The sequence below is a fragment of the Dermochelys coriacea genome, chromosome 7 (assembly GCF_009764565.3).
Source record: "Dermochelys coriacea isolate rDerCor1 chromosome 7, rDerCor1.pri.v4, whole genome shotgun sequence".
Taxonomy (NCBI): Eukaryota; Metazoa; Chordata; order Testudines; family Dermochelyidae; genus Dermochelys; species Dermochelys coriacea.
In genome coordinates this window covers 52,918,615-52,939,413 of record NC_050074.1, presented here as the reverse complement: position 1 = coordinate 52,939,413, position 20,799 = coordinate 52,918,615, and the positions used below count along the sequence as shown (strand labels likewise).

The following is a 20,799-nucleotide window of genomic DNA, read 5'->3' as shown; positions in this document are numbered from 1 at the left end:
CATCACAAATTTGAAAGATCTAGAGCAGGTTGAAATTCATCATTTCCATGTGGGGGCAGCAGGGTCCATGTGGACACATAGGCTGTATTTGCATGATAGAGCATATGCCACCATAGCCCGTTACTGTAGACACAGCCTGCTTGCACTGACAAGGAGTTTTTCTGCAAGCGTAGGACCATCATCTCTCAGAACAACATTGCCAAGCCACCTTCTGTTGACCTAGCTCTCTACACCAGGGATTTGTCAGGGTCTCTTGGTCAGTCCGGGGTCTGTTTTTTCCACACCCCTGACCAGCATAGATATGCAGACAGAACTTTTACACATAGACCAAGCCTTAGTGCTGAGCATGCTAGTGGGGGGTAGATTTACACCCCAGCACACTGTGAACTGAGTATTCATTTAGATAAGTCCTGACAGAAATAAGTAATTCATTTTAGGCCTTGTCTACACTACAAAGTTTTGTCGGCGAAAGTTATGTTGCTTTAATTTAACCGCCGTTGCATGTCCACACTAGCTCCTTGTGTCGTCAGAGCGCATCCACACTAGCAGCTCTTGCATCAACACAGAGCAGTGCACCGTGGGTAGTTATTCCACTGTGCAGCTGGCTGCAGGGTGTTTTGGGAAGAGTTTTTGCAATGCCTCTTGGGGGCAGGTACAGCGTCACATGATGCAGGTTTTTCAATCCTGTCATTCCATGGGCATCCTACTAGATTGTCACCTGCTTTTCAGCAGAAGTGTGTGCGGGGAGGGAGAGGAGAGTTGTGTGTCTGGGGTGGGGGAGACAGTAGGCTGATCGACCTATCCTGAGGCAGGGGAGGGAGACACCCCCCCCTCCCCCCGCTCTGCTCGGTACAGCAGTTGCTCCTGAAGCAGCCCGCTTGCCCTGCCTATGGTTCTGTGATTCTCTCAGAGTTCTCCCACAGCCTGTTCAGCTGCTGGGAGTGACGTCCTCAGCCGCTCCTCAGCCGCTCGGTGAGCTCTCCATGCTGAAGAATGTCAAAGCAACATATCAATGTCAAAACCAGTCGGAGAACACTTCAGTCTCTCCGGTCACTTGATTACAGACATGAGGGTGGCAATTCTTCAACCAAAAAAACTTCAAAAACAGACTCCGAGAGACTGCTGAATTGGAATTAATTTGCAAACTGGATACAATAACTTAGGCTTGAATAGAGACTGGGAGTGGATGAGTCATTACACAAAGTAAAACTATTTTCCCATGTTTATTCTCCTCTCACCCCCCGCCCCCCCCCACTGTTCCTCAGACGTTCTTGTCAACTGCTGGAAATGGCCCACCTTGATTATCACTACAAAAGCCCCCCACAGCTCTCCTGCTGATAATAGCTCACCTTATCTGATCACTCTTGTTACAGTGTGTATGGTAACACCCATTGTTTCATGTTCTCTGTGTGTATAAAATCTCCCCACTGTATTTTCTACTGAATGCATCCGATGAAGTGAGCTGTAGCTCATGAAAGCTTTTGCTCAAATAAATTTGTTAGTCTCTAAGGTGCCACAAGTCCTCCTTTTCTTAAAGCAACATAGCAGTTGTTCCCTCCCCCATCCTCCCCTCACGCCCCCACATATGCACTCCCCGCAGCAGCAGTCTGCCCGCCACTGTATTCCTAGCACAGGGCAGAACAGGAACGTTCCATGTTAATGATTTGCTCTATGTTCCCGGAGCATAACAGCAGCTGGCTGTCAGATACTGTCAGACAGTGCCCAGAGCTTTGAAAGGGGAGGGATGCATGACTGCAGGGCAGCAGAGATCAAAACAGTGAGCAGAGTGGTCATGACGGGCATTGTGGGATACTGGTGGAAGCCCATTATGTTGTCAAAACAAACAGGAGCGTCTACACTGACCCTATGACACTTAAAGTTTGCCACAAAAAGCTCTGCTTCTTGTTGAGGTGGTTTTATTTTGTTGGCAAAACAGCAGAATTTTGCCGCCAAAGGTAGCTTTGCAGTGTGTACACCTCCCCCGTTTTGTTAGCAAAAGGCAGCTTTTGCCAACAAAACTTCGTAGTATAGACAAGGCCTTAATTTTCATATGCCCAGCTGGCTTCATGTCCCAGCTTGCATAGCATTTAACAGTGTTTATGTCAAGAGCAATATGTGAATAATTCCATTTGTAGCTGCAGCAGTCTCTTCTTCAGAAGAATCTTCCTTGAGCATATCTCTTCAGAATTTTCTTATTAAATAGCAACTTCCTATAGCCAGTGATTCTAACCGTCAGGTAATATCTGCCTGAGGCAGCATAAACTAATGGCTAGTCCAGAGGGTCTGGGAATGGGCAGGCCTGGCACCAGTTAGCTTTGTGGTCTTGTCCTGTCACTTACCCCTCTACTCCTTGTTGCTGGGCCTGTAGATGAGGTTCAGACTTACCCAGCATTAGGTGCTTTGGATGAAAAGTGCTATTGAAAGGGAAGATGACAGTGGAATATTTAAAAAAAAAAAACAAAACACAACAAAAAACCTTCCATTCTTTATTTTGATTAAATAAATACTAAGGAATTTTGGTTCTGGAGTTTTTGATCAAATTGATTGGAGGCTCAGATTGGAAGACTGACTGAATTAAATGGAGGATACAGCCTTGTAGCAGGTGAAATCCACTGTCTTGATAACTAACCTATGGGTATTTGTTACTTGGAACCACATACAAAAATTTTTAATGCCTTTCCATTTCTCCTCTTTATGTCGGTGAGAATACAAGGGGATATTTTCAGAAGTGGCTAGTCATTTTTTGAATATCTCAATTTTTCCATGCCCAACTTGAGATACCTTAATCAGGCCTGGCTTTTGGATAATGCTGAACACCCATCCTCTGAAAATCAGGCCTCTTGAAGGTATGTGAGGTTGGACACCCACCCACCCCCAATCCGCTAGTCATGTTTGAAAATGTCAGCCTACATTAGATCTGAATGGAAGCCCAGCCACATGATAAATCTGAACAATCCTGCTCCCAGGGCTGGCTTACAGAGAGCGGTTGTGTCAACTTGTGCTCCAGAATCAAACCATTCCATTAATAAAAAAATAAAAATAAAGCTTGAGAATGAATGCAGTGGATCCAGTGAAGTCTGCCGACAGCTCGAGACAATAGCTCTGATAGGTGTGCTCCAGCCGCGTCTTTCCAGTGATCTGTTGTCTGAAACTTAATGTCTGCTTTATGGACTCTTTCGCTGTCATGCAGAGCGAGCAGCTGGGGATAGGATGTTCATAGTGTGAAGATCCTCATCTTGCTGAGAGCTCTGTCCCATTATAAGGTCGCAGCTGGGTGGATTTGGGGAGAATGCTTCTCTGGTTCTCCAGAACTGCCCTTGTGCTGCATGTTCATCGGGCTGCCCTGGCACTTCCCGCCTGCATGTCAGACGCTTCTGACGTTGCCTTTGCTCCCTTGCATGCAGGAAATAAGGCACATAGGAAGCGCACACAACCGGAGTGCTATGCCATTCACTGCTGCCACCGCTTCCAGCATTGCCCCCAAAGTGATCACTGCCCAGTACAACAGCCCCGCAGGCCTGTACTCCTCAGAAAACATCCAGACCTTCAACAGTGCTGTGGAGTCTAAGTCATCTGGTGATGCCCAGGACCCCAGCAAGCCGTAAGTAGTTCCCCACTTCTCTCTGCCTTCCCCCCTTCTTGGTGGGATGTCTGTTGTCATGGAGTGAGCTTTGTCATAAACTCATTGCGAGCGAATCCATTCTTTAACATGGGACAATTTTCTCTTTCAGGCTTGTGGAAGGAGTGCAACTAGCAGGTGTGAGACTGGATGTGGTTCAGGGGCATGGCTTGTGGGGGGCAGGGAATGTTCTGCAAGGTGCAAAGGTGAAATTAACAATTGTGTGTTTTTGTTTGCTAGAGACCAGCGCAGTTTCAGCGTGCGTTCAGCATGACATACCAGCCCTTAAAATCGCCCTCTGACCGAAACAGGTGCTCAATGCTTTATTATCAGCACTTCGTACAATTAGTGTTTTCTTCTGGCTTTGCAAGTAGTGCTGAAAGGGTAAAGTGTGGTATGGAGGAAAGAGCAGTCCCTTTTCAGAGAGAGCTTTGAAATCTTACAGGGACAATGTCAAGGCTTGGAGTTTTTATTAAACTGCCCTTCTCTTTGGATTTTAAAGAATTGCAGAGAACTCTGGGCAGTTGTTTCTCTTCTGCTCAACCTGTTACACGGTGAGATTGCAAGTCTGAAAATGTACTCTACCTCGACAGCAGTCCCAGCAGGACAGCCACGGGGTGGGTTTGTGTTTCCATCTGACCCTTGCCAAGTAACTCTCACTTCACCAAAAAAACTAGCTTGCTTCTAGTCTGAAGTGCTGGAAACAAACCCGAGTATGTCTGATATGAGCACAGGGCTGGAAGCCAGGAACCTGGTGGGCTCTGTTCCTGGCTCTGACACTGGCTTCCTCTGTGACCTTGAGCAAGTCACTCACTTAACCTCCCGATGTTCCAGTTTCCACATCTGTAAAATGGAGATGATGATAAGAAGTCAGAGCACTCTGGTGTTGTTTGTATTACCATAGTGCTTAGGAGCACTAGTCATGGACCAGGACACCATGGTGCTAGGTGCTGCACAAACACAGAACAGAGTCCATCACAATCTGAAGATACTGGCCTCTGCTTTCAAAGTTGCAGTTTTATGCCTGTGCTTTAGGTGCTAGTCCTCTAAATCCCTGACTTGCAGGTGCAGTCAAAAGGGAGATGTCCAGGAACTTCAATTGTGGTCACAGTTGTTTGTGCCTGCAGTAATTGAGACCTTTTAATACCAGTCTGAAAACACAGCTCTGTAAGTGCTTATGCTAGCTCATAGCCACCCTGATAACGGCAGGACAATGTTTGGCTTCCCTGCCCCCAAGGGTTATTTTTACCTTCTGCTTCCCTCCTGAGAGGAGGCTGGTGTCAGTGAGCCCCACGGGGCTGTCACTCCCCCCTCCCTCCCTGGAAAGAGGGCAGGTGGCAGTGAGTGGGCAGAGATTGTAAATAGCTGCTAAAGCCTAGCAGGACTTTGTTTACCAAACGGGTGTTAAGAATTGAAGAATTGAATTAACAGCTACCGCAAGTTTGCTTTAATCAGGCCTTTGCCTGTCCAAACCCCAGACAATAGTGACTTACGCTCTGCAGCTTGTTTTTCAATGGTTCAGATTTCGAAGTGGGGCTGGAACCATGTTTATCTAACAACCCGTGATCTATAATGCACAGCCTCAAGCACCCATCCCGAGCATCTTTCTCTGAACTCAAGAGGCCAGATTTGTGTGCCAGTGTTATTCCAGAGGAACGTAATTGAAATTGTCCAGCCTAGTGTGTTTCCTCTAGACTTGCACTGGTGTAAGTGATGCAGAGTCTGGCCAGAGAAACTGCAACCACTATATTTGGTTTTCAGATCTTTACAAAAGAACTGCCTTATGGTGACAGGTGGTGGGTGATGGGAGGGACTTAGTATCTAATTCCTCCTGCTACACTGTACACTTTGAGCGATCTGGATTGCAGTCTGGAGGTGTGACTGCAGTTCATGTAGGCATACCCGTTCTTACTAGATTAAAACTAGCTCAGGCATGCCTCCATGCGCTCAGTCACGCCTCCTGACTGCAGTGTAGACATACCCTTTGTGCTCAGCCAGAAAATCAGCATTAGCCAGAAGCTTTACACCGTAGAGCTGATCTGTATGTGGTGGATCCTTCTAGTGAAAGGAACGCCTGATTTTTGAAGTACTCATTTCAGAATTGCCTGGGAATTTGGTTTAGTCCTCTATTAACTTCTTCCTTCCTTCCTTTTTCCCCCCCCTCTGTGTTTTCCTCTCAACTCTGCAACCTTTTAAAAAACAAACAAACAAAAAAAACACCACAAACCTCCCTGTAACCTTTCCTGTCTCTAGCCGTTTATTGCCTCCTGGGTTCCAGGCACCTTTTGCAACAGTCTATAACCCTCTCCAGCCTCACGCATCCTTGCCTCCATTGCAAAGGAGGCACAGCACCTCCTCCATCCCAAGCCAAGTGAGAGTTGGGCCCGAACAGCTAAAGCAAGTCGCTCAGATCTGCCCCAGCAGCCCTGTGGAAGTGGAGGTGCCAGGACTCAAAGTGGTGCACGTGCAGTTTAATTCCCCCTTGCAGCTCTATTCCCAGAGAAACATCCTGGATACTTTACAAGGGCAGATCTCTTCCGTTAGCCCTGCTTTTCCCAGGTAACCTTGCCTGCTGCGTGCGTGGCTTCCTCGGCGCACACGTGCATCCACGGCTTCATCTCCACAAATGACTTGTTACTTGTTGTCCACTGCTCAGTGTCAACCTGTCACCAAGAATCCGAGGTTTTATGTGTCACCTGTGTGAATGAAAACTTACTGCATGATGATCTCATCACAGACGCTTTCTCTGCATTGCATTTCTTTGCTGTGCACAATGCGAAGCACTGAAATGTACCAAATCAGTCTGCCACTCTCCTCTGCTGCTTTACACACACACAATGGTGAAATGTACAAGATTTGAATACTTGAAAAATGGTCTTGTATTGACTTGACTAGTTCAGTGGAAGGGTGAGTGGGGTTGCTATTTAAGCACCAGACTTGTAACATTTCGTTCCCGAATCCCTAATTCAGTAGTGACTAGAAGGCACTGCCATCTGTCCTGCTGGAAAATATCCTGTCAGCTTTCATTTCGCATAGCACTGGTGAGTGTATGTGTGTATTGAAGGATCAGGGTATGTAGCCTGAGTTAGTCCAATTTCTGGCAAGAACAGGTTCCTCCTCCCCAGAGTTCACTTCCCAGGCAGGTGGCACCTACTAATCTGGAGGCAAGGTGGCTTAGTAGACAGCATTGAATTGCATTGAGGAGACCTGGGTTCTATTCCCAGCTGAGCCATTGGATTGCTGGGTGACTTTCAAAAAGTCCCTTCACCACCCCGTGCCTCAGTTTCTCCATCTGTAAAGGTAATGATGCTTATCTTCTTTATACAGCGTTTTGAGATCTACAGATGAAAAGCAATATAAATAGTTCTCTATTCTATTAGCCTGTATTGATGGTAGGCAGTTTAGCACTGTGATTCCCTGATGCTAACTGGCACTAGCACAGCAGTTCAGAATCTGTATTGAGTTATCTGAAATCACAGTTGCCATGATATTAGTGATTGTTTCAAGGGCAAACCCTCCAGTTGTTTAAACAACATTAAGCACACTTGGTTTTCAGATGATATTAAAATCAAAGTGGGCAGAGAAAAGCAAAGCTTAAACCACTTAAAGCATCTTTGCAGAATAGCTGAGAGACCAATTCCTTTCACAGGAACTGGTTAGGAAATCAGCTGCAGCGCTACATTCTTAGATTATTACAGTTAGTTTGTGTCTATTTCAGTTTACAGTGCTATGACCTGGCTACTATGTACGAGTCCCATCCTCCTTTGCTGGACAAAATCAGAATTGTAGAACTTTGTCATAGCTCCTATACTGCTAACAGTCCTTTTAGCAAAGTGTTATGGACCATATACTTTTGGAGCAGGAGGATCTGAGTTTTCACCCAACAGTCGCTGCAGAGATCCACATGGCCAAGTTTTGCAATAGAACAGCCAGGAAATCTCAGCTCGCCACCGATTTATAACAATACAGTGCAGTTCTTGAACTACAAGGAGCAAAGCATTTTGGTGTCACAACCTGTAATTGATATGCTTTACCTCAGGAACAGTAAAACATCACTACTTCTCATTGCTAATCCAGACCCTGATAATACTGACAAAAGAACCCAAGTGAATTTCCACCCACTTCTAAGCAAAAGTTCAGTGCCTGTGCATTAGAATTCCCTACTGCCCTGTCTCGAAGACCTTCGTTACCTTTACAAAATCATAGAATATCAGGGTTGGAAGGGACCTCAGGAGGTCATCTAGTCCAACCTCCTGCTCAAAGCAGGACCAATCCCCAATTTTTGCCCCAGATCCCTAAATGGCCCCCTCAAGGATTGAACTCACAACCCCAGGTTTAGCAGGCTAATGCTCAAACCACTGAGCTAGCTATGCCTCCCTCCCAGAATGTACCACTATAAAATAAAAGTGAAATTACGCTTGCCAAAATACAGCACGTGAGGCTGTCTCTGTGTGGGTTTTATTACTGTCGCTGGTTGGTATCTTGCTAATTTTCAAAACTCAGTAATTCAACAGTGGGTCTCCTGGTCACTACTATGATTTAGCAAGGCTCCTCTGCTCTCCTTTTGGAATGATTAACTCCACTGACCGATGTCACAGTTGTCTTCTGCCAAATATCTGTCCCCACAGACTCTTGCGTTAGTTCTATCACTTTGTATTAATAGCATTAGTATGTGCCCCTTCCCCAAGACATGAGCTATTGCACAATTTAATGAAGGATTTTTATTTATTTATTTGTTTTTTGGTCGGTCTTCACAGTCTCATTTTCTAAAAAATGTATCCCTGAGTGCTAAAAATGTGGAAGATCTTTGACGTGTACATTACGCACATTGTCACAATACTTGTTTGTTTGAAATGTTGTGTGTCTGTTTTATAATGCCCCATAAGACAATTTTAAGCATTTGCTTTTCAATGTACATGGATTAAATATCCTTAGTATTGTGGTTTAAAGACTAACAGTGGGCTTCAGCCCATTATTTTGAGAGTAGAAAAGGTGGTGGGAGAACACCAGGGTATAAGAATGTAATGGGGGGCATGCATTAATTTAGGATAAACCAGGGAATTTCCTATATAATAGACATGGGAACTTGATCCTGTTTCTGCTAAGAGTTTCAGGTCATTGAGATTCATATTCTGGAAACTTGAATATATGTGTGTATTGCTCAAAAGAGTACACTGCGTTCACTCCAGAATATTTTACCATAGATGGGAACATTTTTTGAGATTATTTCATGAAAAAGTGCATTATAACGTTTGCCATCAATTTCCCTTGTGGTGCTTGAAGTGTTTATTGTGCAGGCTAACCCCCAGATGACTTGATTACGCATTGGCATGGAAAATATGCAGTTGCTTCATCGTCAAAAAGATTTCTCTCTACAAGTTGATCTCAATTTCAGAATGCTTGCGTACAAGTGCCTGCACTTCGTGTGTGTGACAGCGGTGTTCTTGTAGGCTGAACCTAGTAAACCACTTACGTCTGATTGTATATCATTTAACCTAGTTATTCCTCAGTGTCCCATTTTTGAAAGAAGACGTTTGCCCCAACCCAATTTGGATAATGTTTCCAGCTGTATTCATTTAGGATGCTTCAACTAGCACAGATGCATCCACAGAGAGATGATTTATATTCTGAGGTGTGACATTTACACTTCAAAACCAAAACCATTAAACTGGGATTGCTAATCACACACACACCACAAAAGGAAACACAAATGTCTCGGTAGGCAATGGAGATCCAGTGCTTAGAGCAGCAGCTTGGGGTTCAGGAGGAGGAATGTTATTCCTGACTCTGCCACTGACCTGCTCTGTGAGCTTAGGCAAATTGCTGAAGTGCTTTGTGCCTCAGTTACCCTATCTGTAGAATGGAAATATTGGTACCCGTTTTTAAAAAAGCATTTTGAGCTTGAAACTGTAGCTGTCGCTCTTAGGAGTAAGGTCTGCAGGACCAGGTCTCTCTGTAATGTAAAGCATTTTTTAATAAGAGCGTTATTAATAGAAGCTAATCAATATTGATATGCGTATGTAATATTAGGAATGGAATACAAATTTCCTGTTCAAGTTAAGCACATATTTAAGTGCTTTGCTGAATTACAGCATTGGTCCCCCTGCATTCGAGGGCCCTGGCCCAGAGCAGGAACAAGCAGAGAGTCACCCCTCTGTAGTTGAAGTTGAAACTCTGCTTTCATTAGTAAGCCCCATTTGCTCCCCATTGCCTGCACTAAACACTCCCTGTCTCTAGCTCTAGTTGTGCTAAGAACCAAGCCCGATCGCCCTTCTTAAACAATAGAAGCTGGGCCTGCTCCAAGAGCAGCACAATTCATTCTTTATGGCAAAATGGGCTGTGGTTTTTTTTTGTTTGTTTTTTTGTTTTTTTTAAAGCAGAACTGTTATTTCCTGGAAAGTACCTTTTAAAATTTCTTACATTGAATTGCAAAGTATACTTGAGAAGTGTGTGTGTGTGTGTGTGTGTTTCAAACAGTGGAACTCCTCTAAAAATAGTGTGTTCCACTGAGAAGCCGTGTTGTTCATCTCGCTAGGATTGCACTTTACTTGTGCAAACATAGCCTTTATCGCTACTGTTATGCTGTACGTTTGCATGTAGGGGTGTTTGTTCTCAGATTGTGGCAGTGGATTGTTTTAATTATAGGTCATTTATCAAGTATTTTTTTAATATTCTCCCCAGTTTGGAGCACCACAACCAGCCCTCCAGTAACCTTGTCATAGACAAGGAGTCTGAGGTTTACAAGATGCTCCAGGAGACTGAAGACCCAAAGGAACCACCCAGGCAATCTGCTTCATTCCTGGTGCTACAAGAAATTTTGGAATCTGAAGGTAAGCAGTTACTGTGTTCTCCATGTGGCTGTCAGATTCCCTTTGCTATGATCTGATTTAAGGTATATGTTTAGTTTAAAAGCAAACCCTCTTCCCCACCTGCTGATTGTTCAAAGTGGCCTTTGTAGATGATTTCCACAGAAACCTTCAGACACTTTTCCATTAACTTCCGTGTGCAGGGATACTCTTTCCATACAGTTGTTATTCATATGTGCCCATGAGTTTGAACTCTTACTGCATGAGCATTTTAAAAACAAATCCTAAAACATCAAAAAGGAATCCTTTTAAAAAAGTTTTAGAAACTCCCCCAAATGTTCTAAATATCAGGCTTCACTTTTCACTGGATAAAGAATTTTTAGATTCAAGATTGTATGGGACAATGTGTGTGAGGGTGTGAGCGCTAAAGCAAGCAGTTTCCATCTTCTCGGCAAGGAAAGGGGAAAACTCAGATGCAGCTGAAATCCAGGAAAGTACTGGATCTGGTAAGGACGAGTAGCTGAAGGTACCACTTTTTTTTTTTTTTTTTTTTTTTTTGGCACCACAGGGTCAACATCTGGACTTGCAATGCACAACTACAATCTCCTTATCAAAGGGATCTGTGTTGTACTTAGTTGAACCCCAGATCTTAAGTTCGTTTGTTTTTAACTCTGTTCTTTAACAAACAGGTCTAGATGGGGAAAGAGATGTGTTTTGATGAATGGCCATTAAAAGCCTTTCTTTGGCTGAGTTCACAGCACTGGAAGGTGTATGTTTAAGTCCATCTGTAGTAACATGGTGGTCTGGTATGAGTCTGGAAGTGAAACAGATCTATCAAATTCCATTGTCCAAGCTGAGTGATTTGCAAAGAGCAAACAGCCTTAAAGTGAGAAGCAAATTCAATTCTTAAAATTATTTTAGTTTAATCCAAGATAAAATCATATATTTTTAAGTGTCCCTGTTTATGTTGTATATTTGTTTGTAACTTACAGCTACTGATGGGAGTTCTGCACATGTGTGAAACTCTCATCTTATTTGTGAACCACGAAGAAAGTCTACCCTGTTCTCAATAGCACTGAAGACAATAAGATGCAAAGGTGCTTCTTATTCTATTTTGCAAGGATTTGCAGCATTGCTGGAAATCTCTAGCACTGAAATGTGCCTATCTGGTAAAGGGCCAAAATGGGCTATTGCTTGGTTTCATTTTGAGCTGATAATCCTTGATACTGAGCAGGACCTGTAAAGTTATGCGTCCCTGAAAGAATGTTTGTTGCTTAACTTGCTTCCCCTTCAACACAGCTCAGAAAGGCTCTGGCATTCCAGTCCAGATGCTTGGTGATGCTGATAAAGTTTAGAGTGATAAACAGAGGCACAGGCAGCAAATGCTCAAAGACTGAGCCAGATCCGCAGCTGGTGGAAGTCGGCAGACACACCGCTGTCTTCTGTCATTAGACTGCTTTATACCAGCTGAGAATCTGGGCCCATATCTTTCGGAACTTGGAATAACAACCAATGAAATAACACAATCCCTCTTTGGTGAGCCTCAAATCCCTTTGCAGCCTTAGAGCTCTTATTGGGAGGGTGGGAGGAGTCACATTTCATGTAAAATAAGGTAGGAAAGGTTTTTTTAAATAACTAAAAAGATGTTTTAGAGTTGGCTACCATGAGCAAGCTGCTGTGCAATCCATCGTATTGGATTGTCTGGATGGAGCAACAGTAGTTGCACATGTCACTGAGGGACATCATCATGAGCGGCAGTGACTCTGAAGTGGTGCTGGATCCTTCCTGATCCATTTGAAGGCAACTCAGGATTAAGGAGCTTTGCAGCTGCATAACTACATCAGTACTCCTACTGTGGGCAAAACACTAACATAGATGAGTTGGACTGGGGCCAAGTGGGACTTGCACCTCTGCGGTTTAGCCTGCATTAGTGCAAACCCTGCTTTGTCTTGGTACAGTGTGTCAACTGCATGGGTCAGCCCAGGGTAACTGCAGTGATGTAGGTACAACGGCACAGGTGTCCTTGATGTAGGCAAGGCTGTCTTAGCAGGCTGTCTGAGAGCCAGCTTTGACAAGTCGAGCCACGGGCTCAACAGGCAAATGGTGCAACAACATCCGCAGAGCATGTGGCTGGTCATGCTCTGGCCTTTCTCTGTCCTCTGCTGTGATAATAGGAGCTGTAGCTGGCAGCTGCATCATAGCTAGGGCCCTCCAAATTCATGGCCATGAAAAATGTGTCACGGACCATGAAATCTGATTTTCCCCCTGTGAAATCTGGTCTTGTGTGTGTCTTACCCTATACTATACAAATTTCACAGGGGAGACCAGCATTTCTCAAATTGGGGGTCCTGACCCAGAAGAGAGTTGTGGGGGGGGGGTCACAAGGTTATTTTAGGGTATTGCCACACTTACTTCTGCGCTGCCTTCTGAACTGGGTAGCCTGAGAGCAACGGCTGCTGGCTGGGCGCCCAGATCTGAACCCAGTGCCCCACCATCAGCAGTGCAGAGGTAAGGGTGGCAATACCATACCATGCATCCTTACTTCTGTGCTGCTGCTGGCAGTGACTCTGCCTTCAGAGCTGGGCTCCTGGCCAGCAGTTGCCTCTCTCCAGCTGCCCAGCTCTAAAGGCAGTGCCACCATCAGTAGCAGTGCAGAAGTAAGGGTAGCAGCACTGCAACTCCACACCTACAATAACCTTGTGATCCCCCCACAACTCCCTGTTTGGGGTCAGGACCCCTACAATTACAACACCATGAAATTTCAGATTTAAATAGCTGAAATCATGAAATTTACAATTTTAAAAAAATCCTATGACCTTGAAATTGACCAAAATGGACCATGAATTTGGTAGGGCCCTAATCATAGCACAAGCTTCCTCCTTTATTCTTTCATCAGTGCCATGTGGGCTGGGCTGCAGCAACTTGTGTTTATGACCTTGCTGGCCATTGTGGCTGTTTCTATGGGGTTTTATCCCCTTTCTTTGACAAACACTGGATGCAGCTCACTCTTGGGTTTGAGTAACATACTCTTGAGAGACAAGGGTGTTGCTCCCACACCCTGTCCCATCCTGCCTGACATGGAATAAAGTCCCTCTGTCCTATCCTGATCTCTAATGTATGTACCACTGTCTATAAATTGAGAGGATCTGCAGCCCTTCTTTACTGCCACATTATTTTAAAAGCTCTTTCATAATCCACTTTCTTTACTGTAAGGCTAGTAATATTTCAATGGTTTCAAGGGGAAGGGGGGATAGCTCAGTGGTTTGAGCATTGGCCTGCTAAACCCAGGGTTGTAAATTCAATCCTTGAGGGGGCCATTTAGGGATCTGGAGCAAAAATTGGGGATTGGTCCTGCTTTGAGCAGGGGGTTGGACTAGATGATCTCCTGAGGTCCCTTCCAACCCTGATACTCTATGATTCTAAAAGGAACTCTACAAACAGGCTTACTGTGGTGTTTATGCACACTTCAATTAACTATCCCTAGAGTCCAAAGCCAAGAGGGACCCTTGTGATCTTCCATAACACAGGCCCTAGGAGTTCCCTGGATTAATTCCTGCTTCAAGTCCAACAGCTGTATTGAACTAGAGCATCTCCTCTAGCAAAGCATCCAGTCTGGATTTAAAGATTCCTCTTGCAGTTTGTGCAGCCCATAATCCAAAATGCTCTGTTCCTATCCCCAGGGGATCCCAATAAACCTTCTGGATTTAGAAGTGTGAAAGCACCAATGACAAAAGTTGCCTCGTCGATCGGAAGTGCCCAGAAACTGCCCATTTGTGATAAGTGTGGATCCGGCATTGTGTAAGTATTGACCCGTCTCAATCGCTTATAGGCTATGTCTGCACTACACACTGCTGATAGCAGCGTGTAGGGTATATGCATCTACTACAAGCTGCAGTGAAAAGCTTGCTGCATCTGCAATGTGGTATGTGGCTACATGTGGCAGTGAAAGGCTTGGGCAGTGGGGAGAGAGCAGTCAAAAGCTTCAGCATTCCTTACTAATGAGCCTTTCATTATGGCAAGGAAAGGCTCTGGCAGGGCTAGCCTTTCCCTGCAGCAGGAGAAGGCTCCAGCAGAAGAGAACTGGCGGAGTCCTTCCCTGCTGTCTCACAGAATCACAGAATCACAGGGTTGGAAGGGACCTCAGGAGATCATCTAGTCCAACCCCCACAGTCTTCCCAGTGGCAGGGAAGGACTCCAGCAGTGGGGAGGCCACAGGACACTAGCTGCATAGATAGGGAAGCATAGTTTGGGGGAATAGAGCCATGCAGGGTATGTACTCTCATATATACCCACCCCCTTTAGGTGCGTCTTTATTTGCCTAAGCCATGCCTCACCAGCTACACTGTGGTTTATACCCATGTTGGGGGGCCGTGATGGTATGAAGTGTGCAGTGTAGACGTTCCCATAGAGTGGAGCTTGCTGTACTATATCGTGGGGGGGGGCAGGGGTGGGCAAACTACAGCCTGCGGGCTGGATTCGGCCCGTGGGATTGCCACCCATGTGGCGCCACGGGCCCCGCACCGCTGCTGAAAGTAGCTGGCACCACATCACTGTAGCCCCTGGCTGTGGGGACCAGCAGAGGGCTCTGTGCTCTGCCCTCGCATGCAGGCACCATCCCCCGCAGCTCACATTGGCCTGGAATGGGGAACCAATGGGAGCTTTGGGGGAGGAACCCACAGGCAAGGGCAGTGCGCAGAGTCCTCTGCAACCCCCAATCCCCCAGGGGCCGCAGGAACGTGGTGCCTGCCGCTTCCAGGAGCGGCACAGGGCAAGGGCAGACAGGCAGCCTGTCTTAGCCCCACTGCGTGCCACTGCCAACTTGGAGCCACTCCAGGTAAGCAGCACCAGGCTGGAGCCTGCACCCCAAACCCCTCTTGCACCCCTGCTGCACCCTCCCTCACCCCAACCTCCTGCCCTGAGTCCCCCCTGCACTCCACACCCCCCCTCCCACACTCCACACCCCCTGCTGTACCCCAACCTCCTGCCCCAGCCCTACATTCATGGCCCTGCATGCAATTTCTCCACCCAGATGTGGCCCTCGGGCCAAAAAGTTTGCCCACCCCGGTATAGGCCCTGCTGTCTAGGACTCCTGTTCTGTGAGAGCTGCAGATACTTGGCTCCTCTGGAAATTGGGCCCGTGGTGCTTGTAACCTCAGAAGGTTTCACAAATGCTGCCAATGAACCCTGCAAAGGTCTCCTAGGGTGGCCAGGTGTCTGGTTTTCAACCGGAAAGTCTAGTCGAAAAGGGGATCTGACAGTGTCCAGTCAGATCTACTGACATGAAACCCAAAGTCCGGTTACTGTGGGGGAGGGAGGCAGGAGGTTATCATCTGGCGCCAGCCCCTATTCATCCAGGGCTGCCAGCTGGGTCTCGGGGAAGAGGCAGGGTGGAGGACACTCCTGCTGGAGTGTCCAGTTTTAAATATTAAGAAGTTGGCTACCCTACTCCTCAGGCAGGGGCTACGTTCTCCCGGATGCACAGAACCCAGCCTGTATTTCTCAATGTAGGTGGCAGGTTTATTTCAGACTGAGGGAGAACAAACCAAGTCACTAGGACACATGCGGACATGGTGACTCCCTGCAATGTTCTGCATCTCACTGGTTGCTGCTCTGCACAGGCAGTGAGGTTCCTCTCTTTTCAATGGCCTCTCCCTGCAGCACACTGTCCATAGCTAATGTCTCTAGGCCTCTGCTCCCACGCTGGGAAATGGAGTTAAGTTGGTTGCCCAAGATGACCTGGGGAGGGAGGCTGCATGGCTTAATGGGTAGAGTTAGGGACTGGGAGTTTGGAGATCTAGGCTCTCTTCCCAGCTCTGCTGTGTGACCTTGGACAAGTGTCCTATCACTTCTCATGCCTCTGTTTCCCCTCCCAAACATTGTCAGTCTTGTTTATTTAAATCATAAGCTCTGTGAGGCAGAAACTGTCTCTCATTATGGGTATGTACAGCACCTAGCACAATGGGGCCCTGATCTCAGCTGGGGCCTCTAAGAGCTACTGCAATGCAAATAATACATAACACAGGGGGTATGGCAGAGCCAGGAACAGGAGCCAGATTTCTTGATTCGCCAGTCCAGTATCTTAAGACCGCGTCTACACTAGCACTTATGTCAGCAAAACTTTTGTCGCTCAGGGATGTAAAAAAAAAAACATCCCCTGAGCGACACAAATTTTGCCAGCATAAGCACTTGTGTGCACAGCACCTCATGCCAACATAGCTACCGCTGCCTGTTGAGTTGGTTTTGTTATGTTGACAGGAGAGCTCCTATTGGCATAATGCGGCTATATGATGGATCTTACAGTGGCACAGCTGTATCGGTACAGCTGTGCTGCTGTAAGCTTGTAAGCGTAGACATGGCCTAACTATGAGATCTTCTGTCCTTCTTTTATCTTTTAGCATTGGTTTCTTTATAACTGCTGTCTCTGCAGAATTCTGCCTTTCTAAGCCTGGGAGTTCAAGCGGGATCTTTAAATAGATTTCAGATTGTAGGATTACATTTAAAACCTTCCCACTACAAACCATATATACAAAGCTTCCATTAGACTTTCCCATCCTCCATGCCAGAATCACACATGCCTGGCGTAGCCTGAACGCTGACCAATACTCGAACAGGTTACATCAATGAGTTCTTTTACTAGGGATATGTGTCATGTAAAATAGCAATCAGCATTAAAATATGAAATTCTGCAGTTACTGTAACAATTTGGTAGGTCTGGAAAGGTCTGTACTATAAACTAATGTGTAACTAATGAATTCAAGAGAGTGCTGCTAGAGCAAAATTATACTCCTAGGGAATTGTTGGGGAGCTGACTCGGGTAGCTAACAAGCTGCTGTGTAGTTTCCTTATTTTGGTTTGACTAGTTGCAAATAGCATTTGTATTGTGTTTCCCTGAGTGGGCAGGCCCATGTACAATGGAACAGTTTGGCACCCTAACTACAGTGTAGAGTTTGACTGTTTGCTGCATCAGAAAATTCAGCCAGGGTCCAGGCACCTTTTGCTTCTCCCACAAACATCTGGTTTTTATGTTGCCAGTCAGAGGGCTGCCCTTTGATTCTGCAGCCCTTTGCCCAAACTGGTTGTGCTGGAGTAATATTTTGGCTAATTTTACTTGGTTTTGAGCCATTCGAACCCACTGTTCATGGTACACCCTCAGCGTTACCAAACACACCTGTTTCCCAGCTCCTCTCTAAGAATAAGGCCTCTCTACACTACAAAGTTAGGTTGATGTAAGTCACCTTGTGCCAACCTATTTCTGTGTGTGTGTTGTGACAAAGCTCTGTCTTTATCTCCGTGGGTCCCGCATTTCCTGGCGGATTTCGCTAGCCTCAGAGGCTCACTGTGACCCTCCATGTAACCCTTCTTTCTCTAGAGACAAGGGTCACAGTCTACTGAGCCATTTTCATCATAAGCCAGCGAGGGAGGTGAGGAGAAGTTATCCTACCTTGCACAGTCTCTGTTGTCTCCCACTCTCAGTGATTAAACAGGATGCAAAGGTGGTGGGGGGAGCCCAGCCCCACCCTCTACTCCGGGCTCCAGCCCAGGGACCCTAATAGTATCAGCTATGATAGCTGACCTTTTAGAAGCATGACATGTACAATTCCCTGGGCTACTTCCCCCACAGCAGCCCTCACTTCCTCAAGCTCCACTTCACCCTTACCTCAGGGCCTCCTTCCTTGTACCCAATATGGTGTGTACTACTCAGCCTCTCCAACTGCGCAACTTCTTCCCACAGCTCCTGACATGCACGCCCACCTGACTGACTGGGAGGCTTTTAACTAGTTTCAGCCAGCCCCGATTGGCTTCAGGTGTCCCAATTAACCTAGCCTTCTCCCTGCCTTCTGGAAAGTTCTTAATTGGCCCCAGGTGTCTTAATTGACCTGGAGCAGCTTCCATTTCACTTAACCTGGTACCAGGGATTTGTTTAGCCTGGAGCTAATATATCTATCTCCCACTACTTTTCTATAGCCATCTGGCCTTGCCCTGTCACAGTGTCTACACTCAGATTTGTCTCTGGCCGACATAAGCACCCGGTTACGCCGATACAGTAACACCACCACCCTGAATGGCCTTGAGCCATAGTCAACCAATTGAGGTTGATGCAGTGCAAGTGTGACCTGTGTCAACCTTAACAGTCTTCCAGCAGCTGTCCCACAATGCCCCATTCCCTGTGATGGTGACTGCTCTGGTCAGAATTGTAAACCACTGCCCTGGGGTTGTAGAGACCAGAAGCTGCTCCCCACTTTAACCCCCACGCCATGTCTTTTTTGAAATGCCTTTTCCTGGTTGCCCAGCTTGGCAGACACACCCAAAAGCCCAGCTAACCATGCCAGCTCCGCTCACTGGGCGCGCTCCGGCCTGGAGTGGGCAGAGGCGTTGGGTCTTCTGGGCCTGTGGGGAGAAGAGGCTCTGCAGGCGCAACTACAGCACAGCCATAGAGACCTGCACCTCTCTGGGCAGATTGCCCTGGGGATGCAGGCAAAGGGGCCCGAGAGGGATCTGTTGCAATGCTGAGTGCCAGCGAAGGAACTTCGCTGGGGATATCACCTGAGAACATCAGCAGGGACTTTCCCTGGAACTTGCTTGTGCGTGGGAAAGTGGGAAGGCCAGTTCTAAAAATGTTTTCAGGGAACAGGGTTCTTGTTTGTGCATAGCGCTATCCAGTCACAGGGCCAGATCCTCATCAGGTGTAAATTGATGTAGCACCACGGGGATCAGTGAGGTTACACCAACTGAAGATCTTGCCCAGTCTCTCTAACTGTGCATGGCCCTGGCCTGCACTGTGTGTGCGGGGGAGAGAGTTTTTATTCTTTTCTGGGCATCCGTCTGTGTCCAGCGAGGATATCCACACTCTGCCTCCCTAGAGCCATGCTCCCCATAGATACTCTCACTGGCACGTTGCTGCTGCATAACAGCTGCCTCTTTCCCACCCTAGGGGTTGGCTGTGTCACCTGGGGCAGTCCCAGTGGTGTGCAAGCATGGGGGATTTCAGCCAGGGAGTCCTTGGGGGATTGCAGGAGGCCCAGAGCTGAGCGATCATGTTGTTTCCCACAGGGGGGCGTTCGTGAAACTGCGTGACAAGCAGCGCCATCCAGAGTGCTATGTGTGCAGCGACTGCGGGACAAACCTCAAGCAGAAAGGACACTTCTTTGTGGAAGATTGCATCTATTGCGAGACGCATGCCCGGGAGCGAGTGACCCCGCCCGAAGGCTATGAGGTGGTCACTGTCTTTCCAAAGTGAATGACATCATCAGCTCTGTATTATTTTTCCTACACAACTGTTTTCCAAAAAGCAGCCCCCCACCCCCACCCCACGTGAACCTGCCTTGCAATAAGGAATGCTCGGCATGGCTTTTTTTTTTTTTTTTTGCTGCCACAGTAACCCTCCATTTGTTAGCCTTAGGTGCCACTAATTGTTCAACACTTGCATTTTTTAAAATTTGCTCTGACAAATCGGTTTGGAACCCTCTTTTGTACTGTCCAATCTTTCTCCCTTCCCTTTTGACTGCATATGAAAATCAGAAGCCAGAGTTGAAGCACAGAAGCTGTGTGGCTCAGTTGTTTTTCCTTCTGTTCATGTTCAATAAACATGATGAATCTACAAGACAAACTGTTGTCTGCATTTCTTTCAGTTCTGTGTATGTTGGCCTCCTTCTGCCCCCACCCCCAAAAAACACTTCGCATTCTGATCAGGCTTGGCAGAATTCGATTAGTATCTTTTGGTAATTTAGATGTTTGTTTTTAAGAATTTTTTTACATTTTTATTAAGGCTGTCGATTTAATCACAGTTAACTCACATGATTAACTCAAAAAAATTAATCGTGATCGCAGTTTTATTCTCACTGTTAAACAATAGAATACCAATTGAAAGTTATTAAATTTTGGATATTTTCTACATTTTCAAATATATTGATTTCAATTACTGCACAGTATACAATGTACAGTGCTCACTTCATAGTATTATTTTTATTACAAATATTTGCACTGTAAAAATGATAAAAGAGAGCATTTTTCAATTCACCTCATACAAGTACTGTTGTGCAATCTCTTTATCCTGAAAGTGCAACTTATAAATAATTGCACTCAAAAACAAAACAAATGTAAAACTTTAGAGCTGACAAGTCCACTCAATTCTTGTTCAGCCAATCACTACGAAAAACAAGTTTGTTTACATTTATGGGAGATAATGCTGCCTGCGTCTTATTTACATCACCTGAAAGTGAGAACAGGCGTTTGAATGGCACTTTTGTAGCCAGCATTGCAAGGTATTTACATACCAGATATGCTAAACATTCGTATGCCCCTTCATGCTTCGGCCACCATTCCAGAAGAAATGCTTCCATGCCGATGACACTCGTTTAAAAAAAATAATGCATT

At 46.2% G+C, this 20,799-nt stretch overlaps 1 protein-coding gene across 4 annotated transcripts in view; it reads left to right on the top strand.

Moving 5' to 3' along the window:
- PDLIM1 (PDZ and LIM domain 1) overlaps positions 1-20,032 on the top strand; it is a 90,942-nt gene extending 70,910 nt beyond the window's left edge. The window contains exons 1-6 of one of the 4 annotated variants that reach the window (XM_038409550.1): positions 3,460-3,601; positions 3,860-3,930; positions 5,873-6,178; positions 10,301-10,449; positions 14,106-14,223; positions 19,477-20,032. In XM_038409550.1, coding sequence (XP_038265478.1) covers positions 3,890-3,930; positions 5,873-6,178; positions 10,301-10,449; positions 14,106-14,223; positions 19,477-19,663 — 801 coding nt within the window. In that variant the 5' untranslated portion in view covers positions 3,460-3,601; positions 3,860-3,889 and the 3' untranslated portion in view covers positions 19,664-20,032. Of the gene's footprint in view, positions 1-3,404; positions 3,602-3,859; positions 3,931-5,872; positions 6,179-10,300; positions 10,450-14,105; positions 14,224-19,476 lie in introns of those variants that run through there. The other 3 variants (XM_038409553.2, XM_038409548.2, XM_043518436.1) reach the window with 3 other exon arrangements.
- Positions 20,033-20,799: the final 767 nt, after the last annotated feature.